At 45.8% G+C, this 21,196-nt stretch overlaps 1 protein-coding gene across 2 annotated transcripts; it reads right to left on the bottom strand.

The window, feature by feature from the left end:
• Positions 1-1,454: 1,454 nt before the first annotated feature.
• Positions 1,455-10,418, bottom strand: LOC102391873 (interleukin-2 receptor subunit beta). 2 transcript variants are annotated; one of them, XM_006056997.4, is made up of 8 exons: positions 10,307-10,418; positions 8,023-8,143; positions 7,474-7,690; positions 6,558-6,660; positions 5,879-5,984; positions 4,029-4,177; positions 2,525-2,690; positions 1,455-2,245 (listed from the first exon to the last, which is right to left on the bottom strand). In XM_006056997.4, the coding sequence occupies exons 2-8, from the start codon at positions 8,108-8,110 to the stop codon at positions 2,190-2,192; spliced, it is 885 nt and encodes a 294-aa protein (XP_006057059.4). In that variant the 5' UTR covers positions 8,111-8,143; positions 10,307-10,418; the 3' UTR covers positions 1,455-2,189. The 2 variants fall into 2 exon arrangements, with proteins under 2 accessions (XP_006057059.4, XP_044797290.2); XM_044941355.2 differs by lacking the exon at positions 10,307-10,418 and adding an exon at positions 8,363-8,508.
• Positions 10,419-21,196: the final 10,778 nt, after the last annotated feature.

Raw genomic sequence — 21,196 nt, 5'->3', positions numbered from 1 at the left:
GGACCGGATGCCATGATCTTCGTTTTCTGAATGTTGAGCTTTAAGCCAACTTTTTCACTCTCCACTTTCACTTTCATCAAGAGGCTTTTTAGTTCCTCTTCACTTTCTGCCATAAGGGTGGTGTCATCTAGAGCTTAAAGAAAAACATACCCTTCAGCAAGATGAGCTGTTTCGTTGTGTAGTCATTGCTGCTGCTGCTGCTGCTTAGTCACTTCAGTCGTGTCCGACTCTGTGCGACCCCATAGACGGCAGCCCACCAGGCTCCCCCGTCCCTGGGATTCTCCAGGCAAGAACACTGGAGTGGGTTGCCATTTCTTTCTCCAATGCATGAAGGTGAAAAGTGAAACTGAAGTCGCTCAGTCGTATCCGACTCTTGGCGACCCCATGGACTGGAGCCTACCAGGCTCCTCCATCCATGGGACTTTCCAGGCAAGAGTACTGGAGTGGGGTGCCCTTAGCTATGGGCTTAAATAAAGTTAGTATTAGGCAATATTTTTAATTAGTTTTAATTTAGTTGTTATGATCGTTTCCATAACAACTCAGAGCTTAAGAAAAAAGTCTTATGTAACTAAGATGAAGGAATGTAGAAAAAAACATTTGTCCCTTTGTCCTCCTTGAGGGCCCCAGACTCCTTATCAACCTACCTAAGAATAGCTCTCTCAGAGGGATGGATGGATAAGGGATGTTGTTATTCAGTCGCTAAGTCATATTTGACTCTTTGCAATCCCATGGACTGCAACACACCAAGCTTCCCTGTCCTTCACTGTCTTCTGGAGTTTGCTCAAACTTGTGTCAATTGAGTCGGTGATGCTATCCAACCTTCTCATCCTCTGCCGCCCACTTCTCCTCCTGCCCTCAATCTTTCCCAGCATCAGGGTCCTTACCAATGAGTTAGCTCTTTGCATTAGGTAGCCAAAGTATTGGAGCTTCAGCATCAGTCTTTCCAATGACTATTGAGGGTTGATTTCCTTTAGGATGACTGGTTTTGATCTCCTTGCATCCAAAGGAACTCTCAAGAGTCTTCTCCTGAACCACAGTCTCAAAGCATCAATTCTTTGGCACTGAGCCTTCTTTATGGTCCAACTCTCACATCCGTACATGACCACTGGTAAAACCATAGTTTTGACCATATGAACCTTTGTTGGCAAAGTAATGTCTCTGCTTTTTAATACACTGTCTAGGTTTGTCATATCTTTTCTTCCAAGGACCAAGTGTCTTAATTTCATGGCTGCAATCACCACCCACAGTGATTTTGGAGCCCAAGAAAATAAAATCTGTCACTGCTTCCACTTTTCCCCCTTCTATTTACCATGAAGTGATGGGACTGAATGCCATGATCTTAAATTTTTTGAACATTGAATTTAAAGTGAGCTTTTTCACTGGAGGATGGAGGGATAGATGGATGGATTGAGACAAGGATGAAGGATGAAATAAAGGAAGGTCTTGACATTGGGTTGAGAAAGGGTCTATTCATCCATTTATTAATCTAACAGTGATTTACTGAGTACCTACTGGCAGCATGTGCTGGGCACTCTGGGTGTTAAAGAATGCATGAGACTTGAAATCTGTCTAACCCAAGGAAACATCTCTTAGTATGGGAGTAGGGCAAACATGCAAATAATAACAACAAAGGGAGGCTGTCAGTACAATAACCATTGGGTTAAATTTTCACAACAGTCCTAATATTAAATGATAACAGTAAATACTACGTTTGATTCTAAATCCTTCAAGGTTTTATCTAAATAAAGTAACAATGCAGGAAAAAAATCATTTTTCAGACTATATAGGCAATTTTGTCTTTAGAAAATGTGGTCATATTAAGTATAAAATGCATACAGTAGGCCAGTTCAAATAAAACATATGCAGAGAGAAAAAAATAGATCCTTGCTTGACTGAGCCAAGAAGGGAAGACCTTTTAGATACCTTCTAAACCTTCTATATAATGTCTTAACCTTCTAAAATTCTAGACTTGCACTCATTCAATCAACAAATTTTTATTGAGTACCTACTATGTAGCAGCTCTCTTCTAGGTTCCTGGACTATAACAGTATAGAGCTTACAGTCTGGTGGGAGTGGGGGTCAGGGGAGACAATAGCAGTGGGTGGGCAGACAGTAAATGCAAGAGCCAAGTAAATTCCATAAGGAGGGGCTTCCCTTGTGGCTCAGAGGTAAAGAATCCACTTGCAAACTCAGGACACACAGGTTCGGTCTCTGGTCCTATAAGATCCCATATGTCTCAGAGCAACTAAAAGAAATCAGAAGTTTGAGGTTTCAGGGTGGAGATAGTGGAAAGAATCTCACTGGCCCCACACTAACTCACAAGCCCACTGGCAAGTTCCACTCCCTCTCTGAACCCCTGTTCCCATCTGTAAAACACGCCCACGTTACCACCCTGCAGGTCACATCCAGTGAGTTAATGATGGTCAAAGGGCACCGTACCCACACTCCAATGCTGCCCCAGCAGCTGCCCCCAGTCTCTGCTTTCTGCCCAGGCTGCATCCCTACCTCCGCTCCCCATCAGTACCTGCAGGGACTGTCCTGAAGGCCAGGGGCTGGCTCCAGTGGCTCCAAACCTCGTGGCTACCTAGCTGGGGCTTGGCCCGCACCTGAAGCTCATATTCCATGCCTGGAGTGAGATTCTCCAGGGAGATGCATTGCTGGTTCTGCCTGAGGGTCAGTAGCCGGGCGTCCTGGGGCAGAGACAGGGCTGTTAGACCAGAGGGGTCTGCACTGCCCCCTCACTTCCTGTGGCAGGGCTGGCTGAGAGTATGAGCAAAGCAGTGCCTTCCTTTATCCCTTCTAGCCATCCACCCTGCACTGTCCCCCTCTCCTACAGAAAGGCTCCCCAACTAGCCACTTGCAGGGGCCCCAGGAATCAGGGTCTTCCTGAACTCCTCCCTCTCTCTCAACTCCAGTATCCAAAGCCATCTGTCAATCAGCTGGCTCCACCTCCAGAACCTATTCTGGACCCTTCCCTCTTCCCTCCACTCCTTCCTCCTGCAGGTCTGAGCTCCCACGACCTCTGAACCCCGTCCAAGGTCTCCCTCCTTCCCTGCGCCCTGCACCCCTGTGCTCTGCAGCAGTCTCTTCTCCACTCAGCCATAAAGAGGGGTTTCCCATAGACTTCTACCTGCTTGGAGTCACCCTTTTTGTTTTTTTTCCAGCACTCCAGACACATAGGCCATGTCTTGCCTTTGCAATGGTTCTTTCCTCTGCCTGGAAGACCCTCCCCAGATCCTCAAAGGCTCAACTCCTGCCTAAGCCCCAGATCTCAGAAAGCCCTGGTCACATGAGTCTGAAGGAGCCTGGCCCAGGCCTTCTCAACTGTGTTATCACAATGAAATTTCATTAGAGTATGTAAAAACAGTGCAGAGTCTGTTCCTATCCCCCATGTGAGTTTCCTCAGAGGCAGCTTGTCAGACTCTCCCTCCATTCTTGCCCCAGCATTCAGCACACAGTAGGTACTCAGGGAATGTTTGTTGACTGAGTGAGCAAATAAAGGAAAGGGTAAGTGAATGAGTGGTGGTTCTACAGTAAATAATTTGCTGCATACAGGAGACCTGGGTTGAATCCTTGGGTCAGGAAGATCGCTGGAGAAGGGAATGGCAACCCTCTCCAGTATTCCTACCTTGAGAATCCCATGGACAGAGGAGTCTAGCAGGCTACAGTCCCTGGGGTCACAAAGTATCGGACACATCTGAGTGACTAACACACGGTGAATGAGTAAGCGATTAACCCCCATGGACGTGGACCACACTGGATTTGAAGAGGGAAGAGTGGCTGCCCAAGGCCTCTGTAATCTTCAGAGTGGGAGTCACCTGCCTCTTGGCTTTGTAAATCTTGCCTTGAATACGATGCCAGCTGGACCCTTGGGGTGTCAGGGGACCCCAGAGGGGGGTGGTGGGGGGCAGTTCCAAGGAGCAGGAGGGGTTGATTAGCGGCTTCTGTGGCTTTGCTGAGATGAAGGATGGACAGGGTGACCAGGACAGGGAGGAGTCAGGGCAGGTGCGACGGAGACAGGTACTCACCTCCCAGCTGTGGTCGGCGTACCTTAACCGGGCCTCAAACTCCACGTCGTTTTGGATGTAGTGGGATACCTGGGAGACGGTCCAGGTTATGATGCACCTATGGGTCTCTATGTGGACGACTTGGAGTGAGTGGGGTGGAATCAGACGAACTGGAGACAGGAGAGAGACAAAGGCAGAGAGAACAAACTAGGGGGATGCCACATGTTGATGTGGAGATGAGAAAGCCGAGCTGAGCTCCCACCTCCACCTTTGTACCTGCTGTTCCTCCCTCCTGGTGCTCTCTTTTCCCAGGGATCGGCATGTCCCTGCTCAAATATCACCATTCAGAGAAGCTTACCCCAACCACACACCACTCTCTGTCCCCGTCGCTTGTCATTTTTCTCCCTAGTACTTATCATCATCTGATATATTAAATACCTACTTCTGATTCTTTATTCATTTTCTGTCTGCCCCACCAGACTGAGCTCTCTGAGGGGGCAAGGACTTGATCTCTGGAGTATCCTTGGTGCCTGGAACATTACCCAGCACGTGGTGGGCACTTGATTAGATATCTGCAGAATAAATGAGTCAAGGCAGCCTTTCTCTGCACTCAGATTTGATCAGAGATTTACCTGAATCATCTCATTTATTTAATTTAATTCTACTTCATCACTCTTATATAATTATAAGATTATATGATTCTGAAGTTCAATTGATCTTAATTTTTATACTTCTGAGACTCTGTAGAACTCCACAAATAATAATTAGCAAATGTTTATTGAGCAAGTGCTAAACAATTTCTGTATCTTGGCTTATAGACTCCTACAGCAACTATGCTTTTGTTGTTGTTTAGTCACTAAGTTGTGTCCGACTCTTTTCGACCCCATGGACGGTAGCCCACCAGGCTCCTCTGTCAGTGGAATGTCCCAGGCAAGAAAACTGAAGTGGATTGCCATTTCCTTCTTTGGGGACTTTCCTGACCCAAGGGTTGAACCTGCATCTGCTGCATTGCAGGTGGATTCTTTATCGCTGCACCACCACAGAAGCCCTACAGCAACCACAGGCAGCAGGTAACTGGTTATCCCCACTTTACAGATGAGGAAACTGAGGCTCAGACATATTAAATGGCCTGCCAGTTAGATTACACTCACTAATGCAGGATTGCATTTAGAACCCTGGATCTCACTCTATGCTCCCATCTCTTCCCGAGAGATGACCTCCAAGCTTGGAGAGGGAGGTGGGGATAGGCTGGAGGTGGGGGAGGGCACTCAGTTGTTCAACAAACTTTCAGCCCAGCACCACCCAGATCAGCCCTGATGCTGAGTATTCAGAACAGAGATGTAAGGATGGCAGAAGCTCTGCCCTCAGGGAAACTCACAACCCACTGAGGAGACAGACCCATTATCAGACAGCAAAGACCCAGGTTGTAAACACCCTGAAAGAGGGGGTACCAAGGGCTCCAGGAGTCTGGGAAAGCCTCCTGGAGGAGGTGACTCCTCACTGAACTTGATGGGAGAGTGGCAATTTTCGGGGTGACAAGAGCCTTCCAAGCAGGCTGAGGCTGCTTGGTGTGCAAGTGTTTAGAGGCATGGAAGGGCAAGTTGAGCCTGGAGAGCTGGTCCTTGGTGTGACAGGAATATAAGCCACAAGAGGAGGCATGCTGGAGAAGGAAGCCAGGCAAGTGACCTTGAACACTAGGGTAAGGGTCCGGAACTTCATCCCAAGTTCAAGGGGCAGTGAGTTGGAAGCTGATAGGGGTGTGGAAGCTGATGGGGAGAGACTAGTGCTGGGCGATCCCAGAGGGGAAGACAGGGAAGGAAGTGCCCACCCTTCCCACCCCACGCCAGCTCCACCCTGGAGTCCTCACTCACTGTAATCAAAGGGCTTGATAGCCTGGGTTATCATCCTCCTCCACTTCCCACCTTCAGAGCACATCACCGTCAATTTCATGACATCCACTACGGTCAGTTTCTGAGCCTGCAAGGGAAGGAGGCTGGGGATGTAACTGCCAGTAGCTGGTATGGGGACAGAGAGGCTGCTGGGATGTGGATGGCAGGGGAAACCACGGCTGTAATAAGCTGGACCCTCTCCCTGAGATCCTCCATCTAAGGCATGGCTCCGACTCTGTATGAAAAGGGTCAGAAAGTTGATATTTTTCACACTGCAGGTCACATGATCTCTGTCACAACTATTCAACGTTGCTATTGTTGCTGTCCTGCAAAATCAGCCATAAAAAAACAAGAGAGCAAATGGGTGTGGCTGTGTGCCAATAAAACTTAATTTATAAAAGCAGAGGAGCAGAGCTTTTAATTTAATTTTAATTTATAGGAGCAGAGCTGAGCAGCCGACACCTCATGAACCTTGGATCCCTCCGCCCCTGGGTCAGTCATCTGCTCTCCCTGGATGCTGCCTCCTTCCTCCTGCCTCCCCAGCCCAGGAAGTCCACTCTGCTGCAGCCCCTGACCACTGGGTGTGCTGGCACCTCCACCAGAAAGATGCTCCTCTGCACCTCCCCCCGCCTGGCTGCCCCTCCCAGCTCTGGCTACTCACTTCTGGAGAATGTCCCAGGACCAGGTTGCATGCCCAGGATCCTGGCCTCACTGGCTGCAGCTCACAGGTGTGGTTCCACTGTTTTGTAGGAAAAAGCAGCTCTCTTTGAAGAAAAAGAGGGACCCCCTCAGAGCTGGCCTCAGGAGGGTCCCCATGCAGCATTACTGTTCTAAGCCCGGGCTTTATGCCAACCCCACCTGCCCTGCTTCCCTTGTGAGCATCTCTCTCTCCCAGTCAAGCTCCAAGGCAGTGAAAGTGTCCAGAAACACTTTTGTTCAGGGCACATGGCTCTTCCCACCTAAAGCCCTGCAAATTCTCCCCACAGGGCTGAGGGTGCAGACTATCCTTGACAGGCCCTCCAGAGCCCCTTAGAATCACCACCCACCTGGGAGCCAAGGTCAAAGCCACCCTGCTGGCTACTACCAGCAGGATGTTTGGATCAGTGACCCTTCACTGGTTCCTCCCCAGCGGGCAAGTTCATTCCCCCAGCCTCTCCCCAGTCCCCTGTCCCCACAGCTGCCCTAGGCATCTCACAAAATCCCAGGTTACTCAAACACTTTGGGGAACCCCATTCGGTCCTCCTTGCCTCTAACATCGAGTCCATCCTCAGCATATCAGGCGAGCGGCCCAGTGTCCCCAAACTACCTAGTCTGGCTCATGCCCAGCCCTGCTACTGCAGCCCGGACCGCACACCCCACTGCAACTCAGGCTCCAGGAGTCTAAATATCTGACCCCTCAGTTCTTCCAGACTCCTGTGACACCAGCAGTCTGTGGGTCTTATTAGCCCAAAATTCTCAAAGTGCAGAGTTCTTGGAGTCTGAGAGCTGTTAGTAAGATTTCAAGAGTCTAAAAGTCAGGATGACAAGATCTCAGCACCCTGCAATTCTGTACATTTGCCCGTCAAGCCCACACGCACCTCTGAGGCTGACGGCTGTGCAAGCAGCAGGTGGTGGCCCGCAGGCCCTCATCATGGCTCCAGACGCAGGAGACGTTGGCTCTCGAGTTATAGAAGCATGTGATGTTGGAAGCATATGCCGTGAAGATGTGGCGTGTGGGACTGGCTGTAGGGCACCCATGGCCTTCAAGGGTTCCCCCGCCACTCCTGTTCCTACCAGGTGAGGAGATGCTCAGTGCTGGTGGGCAGAGAAAGGGTTAGTGGGTCCACTTCAGAGAGGACAAAACTGAGTCCCACAGCCCGCAAGGACCCCCAGACTGGTCGAGGCAGGGCAGGGACAAGAACACATTGTCTTCCAGGGATTCGGAGAGGCCCGTGGATGCAGTGTAGACAGGATGGTCGAAGGAAAAGGTAGATACCCGGTCTCTGGTCCCATTGGCCCCCTCCCTCACCTTCTGCCCCTGCTGATGGGGCTTCTGCCAAGAACCAGGGGTCTCAGAACAAGTTCTAGAAAGGCCTCAGCCTCCCTCCTGAGGGAAAGCCCAGCTCTCCAGATGCCAGGGTCCTCACCGTTCACTGCTGTAGATGTCTGAGGGATGGTCAGCAGCAAGAGGAGGATGAGGAGGGACAGACAGCAGGACAGAGCCGGAGCCGCCATCACATCCACGGGCGGGGGCTGGGGAAGGGAGCCCTGGATGGAGGAAGAAGGGGAGAGAGCACGAGTGAGCAGCCAGCCACCTCCTCCCCCACCCAAGAGACAGGCTGGGCTCTGCCCTCCCGAGGTGCACCCATCGGCTCCCCACCATGCCAGCCTCAGGGCCTTTGCACCTGCTGGTTCTGAAATCATTTACCTCAGTTGGAACTCAAACCCACGTGACCAGGACTTGAACCCAGTCAAAATCCACAGTACCTGTGTTTAGGCCCTAATGAAGCTCAGTTCTTGATGTCTCAAGAATGAGTGTAGGCCATCTCAGAAGGCGAGTGCAGACAGGAAGTGTGATGTGGTTAGTTTTTATGGACTGAGTACTTTCATATGTAAATGAGTGGGAGGATTATTCCAACCATTTTTGGGAAGGTTTCCAGGAACTGGGCCACAGCCCACTCCTTGGTCTTTTGCCTCTGGGTATGTCATTTAGCTTGCTGATCGAAGATCAAGGTTTCAGTTCAGTTCAGTCACTCAGTCGTGTCTGACTCTTTGTGGCCCCATGAACCGCAGCACGCCAGGCCTCCCTGTCCATCACCAACTCCCAGAGTTCACTCAAACTCACATCCATCCAGTCAGTGATGCCATCCAGCCATCTCATCCTCTGTCGTCCCCTTCTCCTCCTGCCCCCAATTCCTCCCAGCATCAGAGTCTTTTCCAATGAGTCAACTCTTTGCATGAGGTGGCCAAAGTACTGGGGTTTCAGCTTCAGCATCATTCCTTCCAAAGAACACCCAGGACTGATCTTTAGAATGGACTGGTTGGATCTCTTTGCAGTCCAAGGGATTCTCAAGAGTCTTCTCCAATACCACAGTTCAAAAGCATCAATTCTTCGGTGCTCAGCTTTCTTCACAGTCCAACTCTCACATCCATACATGACCACAGGAAAAACCATAGCCTTGACTAGATGGACCTTTGTTGGCAAAGTAATGTCTCTGCTTTTGAATATGCCATCTAGGTTGGTCATAACTTTCCTTCCAAGGAGTAAGAGTCTTTTAATTTCATGGCTGCAATCACCATCTGCAGTGATTTTGGAGCCCCCAAAAATAAAGTCTGCCACAGTTTCCACTGTTTCCCCATCTATTTTCCATGAAGTGATAGGACCGGATGCCATGATCTTCATTTTCTGAATGTTGAGCTTTAAGCCAACTTTTTCACTCTCCACTTTCACTTTCATGAAGAGGCTTTTTAGTTCCTCTTCACTTTCTGCCATAAGGGTGGTGTCATCTGCATATCTGAGGTTATTGACATTTCTCCCGGCAAGGTCTAATCAAGTCCATTTATCTGCAATCTTGGACGCATTTGATTCTAATCAGTTTATGTTGTGCCCTTGGGCTATGTCAAAGTTGTGCCCTGACCCTTTCCCTCCTATTACAGTCCCTCTGCCCCACACATGCTCTTTCCTTTCCTTTGGAGATTCAGGGACCCATGTTGTCATTGCTGAAAGGACTCTCTGAGTGGGCCCAACCCTTATTGAAAAGTTGGGGAAAATAAGGCTCAGAAGGAGGGAAGACCTGCTTACATCCACATAGAGAGGCCAGCACAGAGATGGAATTAGAGCTCACAGACTCAGGTTAGATCCCTGGGTCAGGAAGATCCCCTGGAGAAGGAAATGGCAACCCAAATCAGTATTTTTGCTTGGAAAATTCCACGGACAGAGGAACCTGGCGGGTTACAGTCAGTTGCGTTGCAAATAGTTGGCCACGACTGAGTGACTGAACACATCCTCTCTACCTGGCTGCTCGCTCACCCACACCAAAACCATTTGTTAAGATGTTTTGAAGCCATTAACCTCAGGTTAGGACAATGGCACCCCAATCCAGTACTCTTGCCTGGAAAATCCCATGGACGGAGGAGCCTGTTAGGCTGCAGTCCATGGGGTCACTAAGAGTCAGACACGACTGAGCGACTTCACTTTCACTTCTCACTTTCATGCATTGGAGAAGGAAATGGCAACCCACTCCAGTGTTCTTGCCTGGAGAATCCCAGGGACGGGGGAGCCTAGTGAGCTACCGTCTATGGGGTCGCACAGAGTTGGACACGACTGAAGTGACTTAGCAGCAGGACTTGAACCCACGTGCCCAGGACTGGAACCCAGCCAAAACCCAGGTTGGGACTTGAACCCACAATCTTTTAATTAGAATCACTCACCTGATGTCTGGACTTACTGAGGCTCAGGTTCTTTGTGTCTCATCACAGAAAGAATTCCGTGAGAGACAAAGTGATAGGTATGAAGGGGATTTATTCAGACTCAGAGAGAAGCATACTCCACAGACAGGGTATGGGCCACTGTGAAGTGGTAGTGAAATGTGGCCTGGTTAGTTTTTATAGACTGGGTAATTTCATATGCTAATGAGTGGGAGGATTATTCCAACTATTTTGGGGAAAGGGTGGAGATTTCCAGGAATTGGGCCACCACCTTGCTCTTTTGACAGTGCCTTGGAACTGTCAGGGGTCTCTTGTTATGTCATTTAGCTTGCTGATTGTGGATCAAGGTCTAATCAAAGTCCACTTGTCTGCCATCTTGGACCCATTTGATTCTTAATCAAATGTGCTTATGTTGTGTCCTTGGGCTATGTCATTCTTTCAAAAGTTGTGCCCTGCCCTTTCCCTCCTGTTACAGTTCCTCTATGCCAGGCTCTATTTCAAACCTTTAACCATGGCGATCAGGGTATCTACTGGAGATACACTCAGTATTCCCATTTTCAGAAGAGAAATTGAGGTGCAGAGAGGTGAAGCAAATTACCCAAGATCACACAGCTGATAAGAAGCAGCTGTGGAATCTGAGCCAAGGCACACTGCCTAAAGCCCAGTAAGCTGTGCTGATCATCTTGTAACAAAACCTCATAGCAATTCTTGAGTAAGGGATGGGGTGGGGGAATGGGGACTAAGCCCTCATGCTGTGCCAGGATTTCACGTGCACCAGCTCATCTAATCTGCCAGCAGCAGGGGCTGGAAGCATGTATTGTCTCATTACTCAGATGAGGAGACCAAGGCTCTAAGCTATGAACCCACCCAATGTCATATTGCAGAAGAAACAGAGCTGGGATTCCACCCCAGGGCTGCACCAAGAGGCCCGTTCCCTCCCATTATTCTGTCCCACACAGATACTGTCCCAGAAGTAAGGCCCACAGCTTCCCCTCCTGAACCTCACTGGCCCACCAGAAGGCATCTGGCCTGAGTGTGGAGCAGGGCCCAGAAAGGTACCTAGTTGCTCCTCCTTGCCCAGCACAATGTCTCCCTAGAGCAACGCTCCCTGACCAGGCTGGTTGTCTCTTTGGATCCTCCAATCCCCTATAGTACAGAGCATAGTCTCAGTACTTTGCACACAAAGGGTGCTCAATAATTGCTTTAAGGGCTTTCCTGGTTGGAGAAGACTCTTGGGAGTCCCTTGGACTACAAAGAGATCGAACCAGTCAATCCTAAAGGAAATCAATCCTGAATATTCATTGGAAGAACTGATGCTGAAGCTGAAGCTCCAGTACTGATGTGAAGAGCTGACTCATTAGAAAATACCTTGTTGCTGGGAAAGATTGAAGGCAGGAGGAGAAGGGGACGACAGAGGATGAAATGGTTGAATGACATTACCAACTCAATGGACATGAGTTTGAGCAAGCTCTGGGAGATGGTGACAGACAGGGAAGCCTGGTATGCTGTAGTCCATGGGATTGCAAAGAATTGAACATGACTTAGCAACTGAACAACACTGAACAACGCTGCAGTAAAACTAAGCCTACGTGCAGCAACTAGAGAGTCCATGTGTCACAAGGAAAGATCTGGCATGACACAAGGAAGATCCTCCTGGCCTCAACTAAGATCTGGCATTCTGCAAAAAAAAAAAAAAACAAACAAAAAAAAACACCACCAATTATGAGCCCAGAAGTTGCCACTAGAGGGCGATGTGTGCCTCTTCCCAGCCTCCACACTGGAGCAGGAAGGTGAGATGAAAGCAAGGAGGGGCCCAAAGTGGACAGGGGCCTCTTCCTCCTTGGGAGCTCCAGGTGCCCACAGGACAAGACGGGGCTGCAAGCAGGGCCGGTCAGTTCCAGGCAAACAGCATGAGGGGAACCAAGGAAAGAGAAAGCCAAGAAAATGACCCACAAGGGATCTTGGAGACTCTCAGATCTATCCTGTCCCTGTAGAGATGGTTAGCCTGGGCCCAGAGAGGGGCAGATGTCAGCCTTAGGTCACACAGCAGGGTGGAGGTTTAAGCCCTGCCCTGCAGCCTCCCAGAACCCTTCGTCCCACTTAACCCCCAGATACAGAGAAGGAAGCTTAACTCAACAGATCCCTCGCCTTCCTCCAGTTGGTACAGATCAGAAATGGGTTCCTGAGACAGCCCCAGACCCCAGCCCTCTGCTCCTCCTGCATCTCTTTCCCAAACACCCTCACCTCCAACCCTAACTACCAAGGATTCACAGTCCTGCAGTTCTCACTCTGACCCACCTCCTCAGCCCTCTATCTCCCTTGTTCTGCTCATCTGGCCATCATTCTGTTCCCCAAGTACCACTGCCAAGCCTCAGCTGCTGTCCTCTTGGGCTTCCTGGTGGTTCAGATGGTAAAGTGTCTGCCTGCAATGCAGGAGACCCGGGTTCAATCCCTGGGTTGGGAAGATCCCCTGGAGAAGGAAATGGCAACCCACTCCAGTACTCTTGCTGGAAAATTCCATGGACAGAGGAGCCTGTAGGCTACAGTCCATGGAGTTGCAAAGAAATGAAAATCGGATAACATCCTGTCCTTGCTTGAACTACCTGCCGCCCAACAAAGGCTTCTTGCTGCACTTATGATACAACCTCACCTGCTCACCCTGCAAGTCTCGGCCCTACCACCCATGCCCCGGCCTCCCTGTCAGCCCCTGGAGGGCTCTAAACTCAAACCTGCCAGATCCTCACCATGCTCCCTCTGAGCTCCTACTACAGTCTTACCAGACCAGCCTCACCCCATCTAAAGCTGACGTGCCTGTTAAGTCCTGGAACCCACCTGTCTCCCCAGAGCACTCGCTCTCATTTGTAATTGGTTGGACATTGGGGAAGGATTTGCTTGGGATCTGTCCTTCTGGTTGGACTGTGGTTCCTCAAGATCACAGGTCAAGTCCATGGCATCCCATGGGTTCTCTGGCAAGTGGAGCTATATGTGGCTCATGGCAGGTGCTCAAATTGTAGCTGTTGAAAGAATGGATGGATGGATGGATGGAGGGATAGATGAATGGAGAGAAGGACAGAGGGTGGAAAGAAGGAAGGTGTCGGTACTGGATTGAGACAGTGTCTATTCATGCTTTCATCAGTCTAATAGGGATTCATAGAATACCTACTGCCAGCACCCTGTTGGGCACTGTGGGAGGTACAGGACATGTGGGACTTGAAGTCTGTCTAAATCAAGGAAGCATCTTTTAGTATGGGAGTAGGAAAAGTGAAAGTGTTATTCTCTCAGTGGTGTCTGACTCTTTTGCAACCCCATGGACTGTATCCTACCAGGCTCCTCTGTCCATGGAATTCTCCAGGCAGGAATACTGTAGTGCATAGCCATTCGCTTCTCCAGGGGATCTTCCTGACCCAGGAAGATTTCCCACATTTCAGGCACATTCTTTACCATCTCCCACATTTCAGGCACATTCTTTACCATCTGAGACACCAGGGAAGCCCATGGGAGTAGGGCAAATATGTAAGTAACTACTAAGGGACTATGTCAGTACCATGTCCTTTGGGTTGAATTTTCAGGACAAGTATCAAATGATAAGAGTAAATATATATGATTTGATTTTAAACCTTTCAAGTTTTTAACTAAATAAAGTAATAAGACAGAATAAGTCATTTTTCAGACACATTTTGTCTTTAGAAAATGTGGTCATAATGAGTCTAAAAGACATAGAGTAGGTCAGTTCAAATAAAACACATGCAGAGGGAAAAAAAGAAAGCAGATTCTTGCTTGATAGGGTCAAGCAGGGAATACCTCCCCACCTATGCCCTGAACCTTCCCAAATCTAAGACTTAATTCAGGCAACTAGCTGTTGAACAACCATTGGCAGGAAGACACTGGAACCCACCAAAAAAAAAAAAGATACTCCACATCCAAGGACAAAGGAGAAGCCACAACAGAATGGTAGGAGGAACACAATTATAATAAAATCAAATCCTATTACCCACTGGGTGGGCAACTCACAAACCAGAGAACAACAGTATCAAAGCAGTTCTCGCAGTGTTGTGAAGGTTCTAGACCCCCACATCAGGCTGCCCAGCCTGAGGATCCAGCCAAGGGATTGGGACTCCCCAGGGAATCTGATTTAGAAGGCCAGTGGGATTTGATTATAGAGTTTCCATAGAACGGGGAGAAACAGAGACTCTTGGAGGGTAACAATATCTTGTGCATACCAGGACCTAGGGGAAAGGAGCAGTGACCCCAGAGGAGATTGAGCCAGACCTACTTATGAGTGTTTAAGGGTCTTCTGCAGAGGCATGGGTCAGCAGTGGCCTGCCATGGGGATGGGGGCACTGGCAGCAGCAGTCCTAGGAGATGCATCTTTGCATAAGTCCTCTTGAAGTTTATCAATAGCCCTACTATAGAAGTCTACAGACCCCAGGACTGAATTGCCTCAGGCTGACCAACTAATAGGGAGGAAGCCCAGCCCCACCCATCAGCAGACAATTGGATTAAAGTTTACTGAGCAGGAGCCTGCCCACCAGAGCAAGACCCAGTTTTCCCCACAGCCAGTCCCTCTCATCAGGAAGCTTGCACAAGCCTCTTATCCTCATCCACCAGAGGGCAGACAGAAGAAATAAGAACTACAATCCCAACAGCCTCCTGAACTAACACCACAATCAGAAAGCTACTCAAAATGAAAAGAAATAGATTATGCCCCACATGAAGGAACAAGATAAATCCTCAGGAAAACAACTAAAGCAAGTGGAGATAGGCAACCTTCCAGAAAAAGAATTTGGATTAATGAGAGAGAAGATGATTCAGGATCCTTGAAAAACAATGGAGGCAAAGATTGAAAATATGCAAGAAATGTTTACCAAGGACCTGCTGCTGCTGCTGAGTTACTTCAGTCGTGTCCGACTCTGTGCGACCCCAGAGACGGAAGCCCACCAGGCTCCCCCGTCCCTGGGATTCTCAGGCAAGAACACTGGAGTGGGTTGCCATTTCCTTCTCCAATGCATGCAAGTGAAAAGTGAAAGTGAAGTCGCTCAGTCGTGTCTGACCTTCAGCGACCCCGTGGACTGCAGCCTTCCAGGCTCCTCTGTCCATGGGAGTTTCCAGGCAAGAGTACTGGAGTGGGGACCTAGAAGTACTAAAGAACAAACAAACAGAGATGAACAATACAGTAGAAGGAATAATAGCAGAATAACTGAGGCAGAAAAGTGGATAAGTGATCTGGAAGACAGAAAGGTGGAAATCAATACAGCAAAACAGAATATAGAAAAAAGAATGAAAAGAAATGAAGACAGCCTAACAGACCTCCAGGACAACATTAAACACACCAATATTCACAGTACAGGGGCCCAAGAAGGAGAAGAGAGAGAGAGAAAGGACCCAAGAAAATATCTGAAGAGATAATAGCTGAAACTTCCCCAATATGGTAAAGGAAATAGTCAACCGTGTCCAGGAAGCACAGAGAGTCCCAGGCAGGATAAACCCAAGGAGGAACACACCAAGACACATGGTAATGAAACTGACAAAAATTAAAGACAAAGAAAAATTATTAAAAGCAACAAGGGAAAAAAGACAAGTAACATATAAATCAGCCGATTTCTCAACAGGAACTCTACAAGCCAGAAGGGAATGGCATGATATATTCCAAGTGATGAAAGGGGAGAACCTACAACCAAGACTACTCTACCCTACAAAACTCTCATTCAAGTTTGATGGAGAAATCAAAAGCTTTTCAGACAAGCAAAAGTTAGGATAATTCAGCACCACTAAACCAGTCTTACAACAAATGCTAAAGGAACGTCTCTAGGCAGGAAACACAAGAGAAGGAAAAAATCTATAAAAAAGAAGCCAAAAGCAATTAACAAAATGGTAATAGGATCATATATATCAATAATTACCTTAAATGTAAATGGATTAAATGCACCAACCAAAAGACATAGGCTGGCTGAGTGGATACAAAAACAACACCTATATATATATATATATAGTCTACAAGAGACCCACTTCATACCTACAGACACTTACAGACTGAAAATAAGGGGATAGCAAAAGGTATTTCATGCAAATGGAAATAATAAGAAAGCTAGAGTAGCAATACTCGTATCAGACAAAATAGACCTTAAAATAAAGACTGTTATAAGAGACAAAGAAAGACACTACATAATGATCAAGGGTTTGATCCAAAAAGAAGATATAATAATTATAAATATATATGCACCCAACATAGGAGCACTTCAATATGCAAGGCAAATACTAACAAAGATAAAGGGGAAAATTGACAGTAACACAATAACAGTGGGGGACTTTAATACCCCACTTTCATCAATGGACAGATCATCCAGACAGAAAATCAGTAAGGAAACACAGGCCTTAAATGATACTTTAGACAAGTTGAACTTAATTGATATTTATAGAGCATTCCATCCAAAAGCAGCTGACTACACATTTTCCTCAAGTGCACACGACATTCCCAAGGATTGACCACATGCTGGGCCACAAGACAATCCTTGTTAAATTTAAGAAAATCGAAATCATATCAAGCATCTTTTCTGATCACAATGCTATGAGATTAGAAATAAACTACAAAAAAAAAAAAAAAAAAAAAACCGCTAAGAAACACAAACATGTGGCAGCTAAACAATATGTTACTAAACAACCATTGGATCACTGAGGAAACCAAAGAGGAAATTAAAAATACCTAGAGACAAATGAAAATGAAAGCACAATGGTCCAAAACCTATGGGATGCAGCAAAAGCAATTCTAATAGGGGAAGTTTATAGAATACAATTTTACCCTAAGAAAAAGAAAAATCTCAAATAAACAACCTAGCTTTACACTTAAAACAACTTGAGAAAGAAGAACAAATAATACCTAGAGCTAGTAGAAGGAAGGAAATCATAAAGAACAGAGCAGAAATGAATGAAATAGAGACAAAGAAAATAACTGCACAGATCAGTGAAACTAAAAGCTGGTTCTTTGAAAGGATAAACAAGGTTGACAAACTTTAGCCAGACTCAAGAAAAATTGGGAGAGGACTCAAATCAGTAAAATTAGAAGTAAAAAGGGAAAGTTACAACTGACTCCACAGAAATACCAAGGATCATAAATGATTACTATGAACAATTGCATGCCAATATAATGGACAATCTGGAAGAAATGGAGAAATTCTTTTTTTTTTTTTTCATTTAAGATTTTTTTTTTAATTTTACATAATTGTATTAGTTTTGCCAAATATCAAAATGAATCCACCACAGGTATACATGTGTTCCCCATCCTGAACCCTCCTCCCTCATCCCTCCCCCTACCATCCCTCTGGGTCGTCCCAGTGCACCAGCCCCAAGCATCCAGTATCGTGCATCAAACCTGGACTGGCAACTCGTTTCATACATGATATTTTACATGATTCAATGCCATTCTCCCAAATCTTCCCACCCTCTCCCTCTCCCACAGAGTCCATAAGACTGATCTATACATCAGTGTCTCTTTTGCTGTCTCGTACACAGGGTTATTGTTACCATCTTTCTAAATTCCATATATATGCATTAGTATACTGTATTGGTGTTTTTCTTTCTGGCTTACTTCACTCTGTATAATAGGCTCCAGTTTCATCCACCTCATTAGAACTGATTCAAATGTATTCTTTTTAATGGCTGAGTAATACTCCATTGTGTATATGTACCACAGCTTTCTTATCCATTCGTCTGCTGATGGACATCTAGGTTGCTTCCATGTCCTGGCTATTATAAACAGTGCTGTGATGAACATTGGGGTACATGTGTCTCTTTCCCTTCTGGTTTCCTCAGTGTGTATGCCCAGCAGTGGGATTGCTGGATCATAAGGCAGTTCTATTTCCAGTTTTTTAAGGAATCTCCACGCTGTTCTCCATAGTGGCTGTACTAGTTTGCATTCCCATCAACAGTGTAAGAGGGTTCCCTTTTCTCCACACCCTCTCCAGCATTTACTACTTGTAGACTTTTGGATCGCAGCCATTCTGACTGGTGTGAAATGGTACCTCATAGTGGTTTTGATTTGCATTTCTCTGATAATGAGTGATGTTGAGCATCTTTTCATGTGTTTGTTAGCCATCTGTATGTCTTCTTTGGAGAAATGTCTATTTAGTTCTTTGGCCCATTTTTTGATTGGGTCATTTATTTTTCTGGAGTTGAGCTGTAGGAGTTGCTTGTATATTCTCGAGATTAGTTGTTTGTCAGTTGCTTCATTTGCTATTATCTTCTCCCATTCTGAAGGCTGTCTTTTCACCTTGCTAATAGTTTCCTTTGATGTGCAGAAGCTTTTAAGGTTAATTAGGTCCCATTTGTTTATTTTTGCTTTTATTTCCAATATTCTGGGAGGTGGGTCATAGAGGATCCCGCTGTGATGTATGTCAGAGAGTGTTTTGCCTATGTTCTCCTCTAGGAGTTTTATCATTTCTGGTCTTACGTTTAGATCTTTAACCCATTTTGAGTTTATTTTTGTGTATGGTGTTAGAAAGTGTTCTAGTTTCATTCTTTTACAAGTGGTTGACCAGATTTCCCAGCACCACTTGTTAAAGAGATTGTCTTTAATCCATTGTATATTCTTGCCTCCTTTGTCAAAGATAAGGTGTCCATATGTGCGTGGATTTATCTCTGGGCTTTCTATTTTGTTCCATTGATCTATATTTCTGTCTTTGTGCCAGTACCATACTGTCTTGATAACTGTGGAGAAATTCTTAGAAAGGTACAGCCTCCCTCGACTGAACCAGGAAGAAGTAGAAAATATGCACAGACCAATCACAAGCATTGAAATTGAATTAAAACCTCCATGATTAAAAACCTCCCAACAAACAGAAGTCCAGGACCTGACAGCTTCACAGGCAAATTTTATTAAACATTTAGAGAAGAGTTAACACCTGTCTTTCTGAAACTGTTCCAAGAATTCACAGAGGAAGGAAAACTTCCCAACTCATTTTATGAGGCCACCATCACCTGATACCAAAACTAGACAAAGATACCACCAAAAAAAAAAAATTACAGGCCATATCATTGATGAACATAGATGCAAAAATCCTCAAGAAAATACTAGCAATCCATATCTAACAATACATTAAAAAGATCATACACCATGATCAAGTGGGATTCATCCCAGGAATGCGAGAAATTTTCAGCATCCACAAACCAATTAACATGATACACCATATTAAAAATTTGAAGAACAAATGCAGATCATCTCAACAGATGCAGAAAAAGGATTTTGACAAAATTCAGCATCGTTTTATGATAAAAACTCTCCAGAAAGTGGGCATAGAGGGTACATACCTCAACATAATAAAGGCTATGCATGACAAACTGACAGTTAACACCGTACTCAACGGTGAAAAGCTGAAAGCATTCCCTCCAAGATCAGGAACAAGACAAAGATGTCCACTCTCACCACTTTTATTCAGCATAGTTTTGGAAGTCCTAGCTACAACAATCAGAGAAGAGAAATAAGTAAAGAGCATCCAAATTGGAAAAGAAGTGAATCTGTCACTGTTTGCAGATGACATGATACTAATCATAGAAGATCCTAAAGATGCTACCAGAAAACTACCTGAACTCATCAGTGAATTTAGTAAAGTTGCAGGTTATGAAATTAATACATAGAAATCTATTGCATTTCTATACACTAACAATGAAAGATCAAAAAGAGAAATTCAAGAAGCAATTCCCTTTACCATTGCATCAAAAAGAATAAAATACCTCGGAATAAACATACATATGGACACAAAGACCTGGAGGAATCAAGCTCCCTGACTTTGGACTATATTACCATGCTACAGTCATCAAAACAGTATGGTACTGGCACAAAAAATAGAAATATAGAACAATGGAACAGAATAGAAAACCCAGAAATAAGCCCATGCAGCTACTGTCAATTAATCTATGACAAAGGTGGCAAGACTACACAATGTTGGAAAAACAGTCTCTTCAACAAAGGATGCTGGGAAAACTGGACAGCTATATGTAAGAAAGTGAAATTAGATCATTCCTTAACTCCATACACAAAAATAAGCTCAACATGGATTAAAGACCTAAATGCCAAACCAGACACTCTAAAACTCTAAGAGAAAAACATAAGTAGAACATTCTCTGACATAAATCACAGCAACATCTTTTTAATCCATCTCCCAGAATAATGGAAATGAGAGCAAAAATGAACAAGTGGAACCTACTTAAACTTTAAAGCTTTTGCAAAGCAAAGGAAACAATAAATTAAATAAGAAGACAACCCACAGATTGGGAGAAAATATTTGCAAATAATGTGACTGATAAGGGATTAGTCTCCAAACTTTACAAACACCCAATGACACATAATAGCATCAAAACAAACAATCCACTCAAAAAATGGGCAGAAGACCTGAATAGACATTTCCCTAAAGAGGACATACAGATGGCCAATAAGCACATGAAAAGATGTTCAACATCAGTAGTTATTAAAGACATAAATCAAAACTACAATGAGATATCACCTCACACCAGTCAGAATGGCCATCATCAAAAATTTCACAAACAAGTGATGGAGAGGGTGTGGAGAAAAGGGACCCTTCTCACACTGTTGGTGGGAATGTAAATTGGTACACCCACTACAAAGAACAATATGGAGGTTCCTCAAAAAACTAAAACTAGAGCTACCATATGACCTTGCAATCCCACTCCTGGGCATATATCCAGAGGAAAACATGGCCTGAAAAAATACATGCACCCCAGTGTTCACCCCAATGCATGCTTATTGCAGCAGTGTTTACAACAGCCAAGACATGGAAACAAACTAATTGCCCACCAACAGAGGAATGGATAAAGAAGATGTGGTACATATATGCAAAGAAATATTACTCAGTCATTACAAAGAATGAAATAGTGCCATTTGCA

The sequence above is a fragment of the Bubalus bubalis genome, chromosome 4 (genome assembly GCF_019923935.1).
Source record: "Bubalus bubalis isolate 160015118507 breed Murrah chromosome 4, NDDB_SH_1, whole genome shotgun sequence".
NCBI lineage: Eukaryota > Metazoa > Chordata > Mammalia > Artiodactyla > Bovidae > Bubalus > Bubalus bubalis.
Note: the sequence above shows the minus strand (reverse complement) of the source record. Positions and strands in the feature narration are given on the sequence as shown.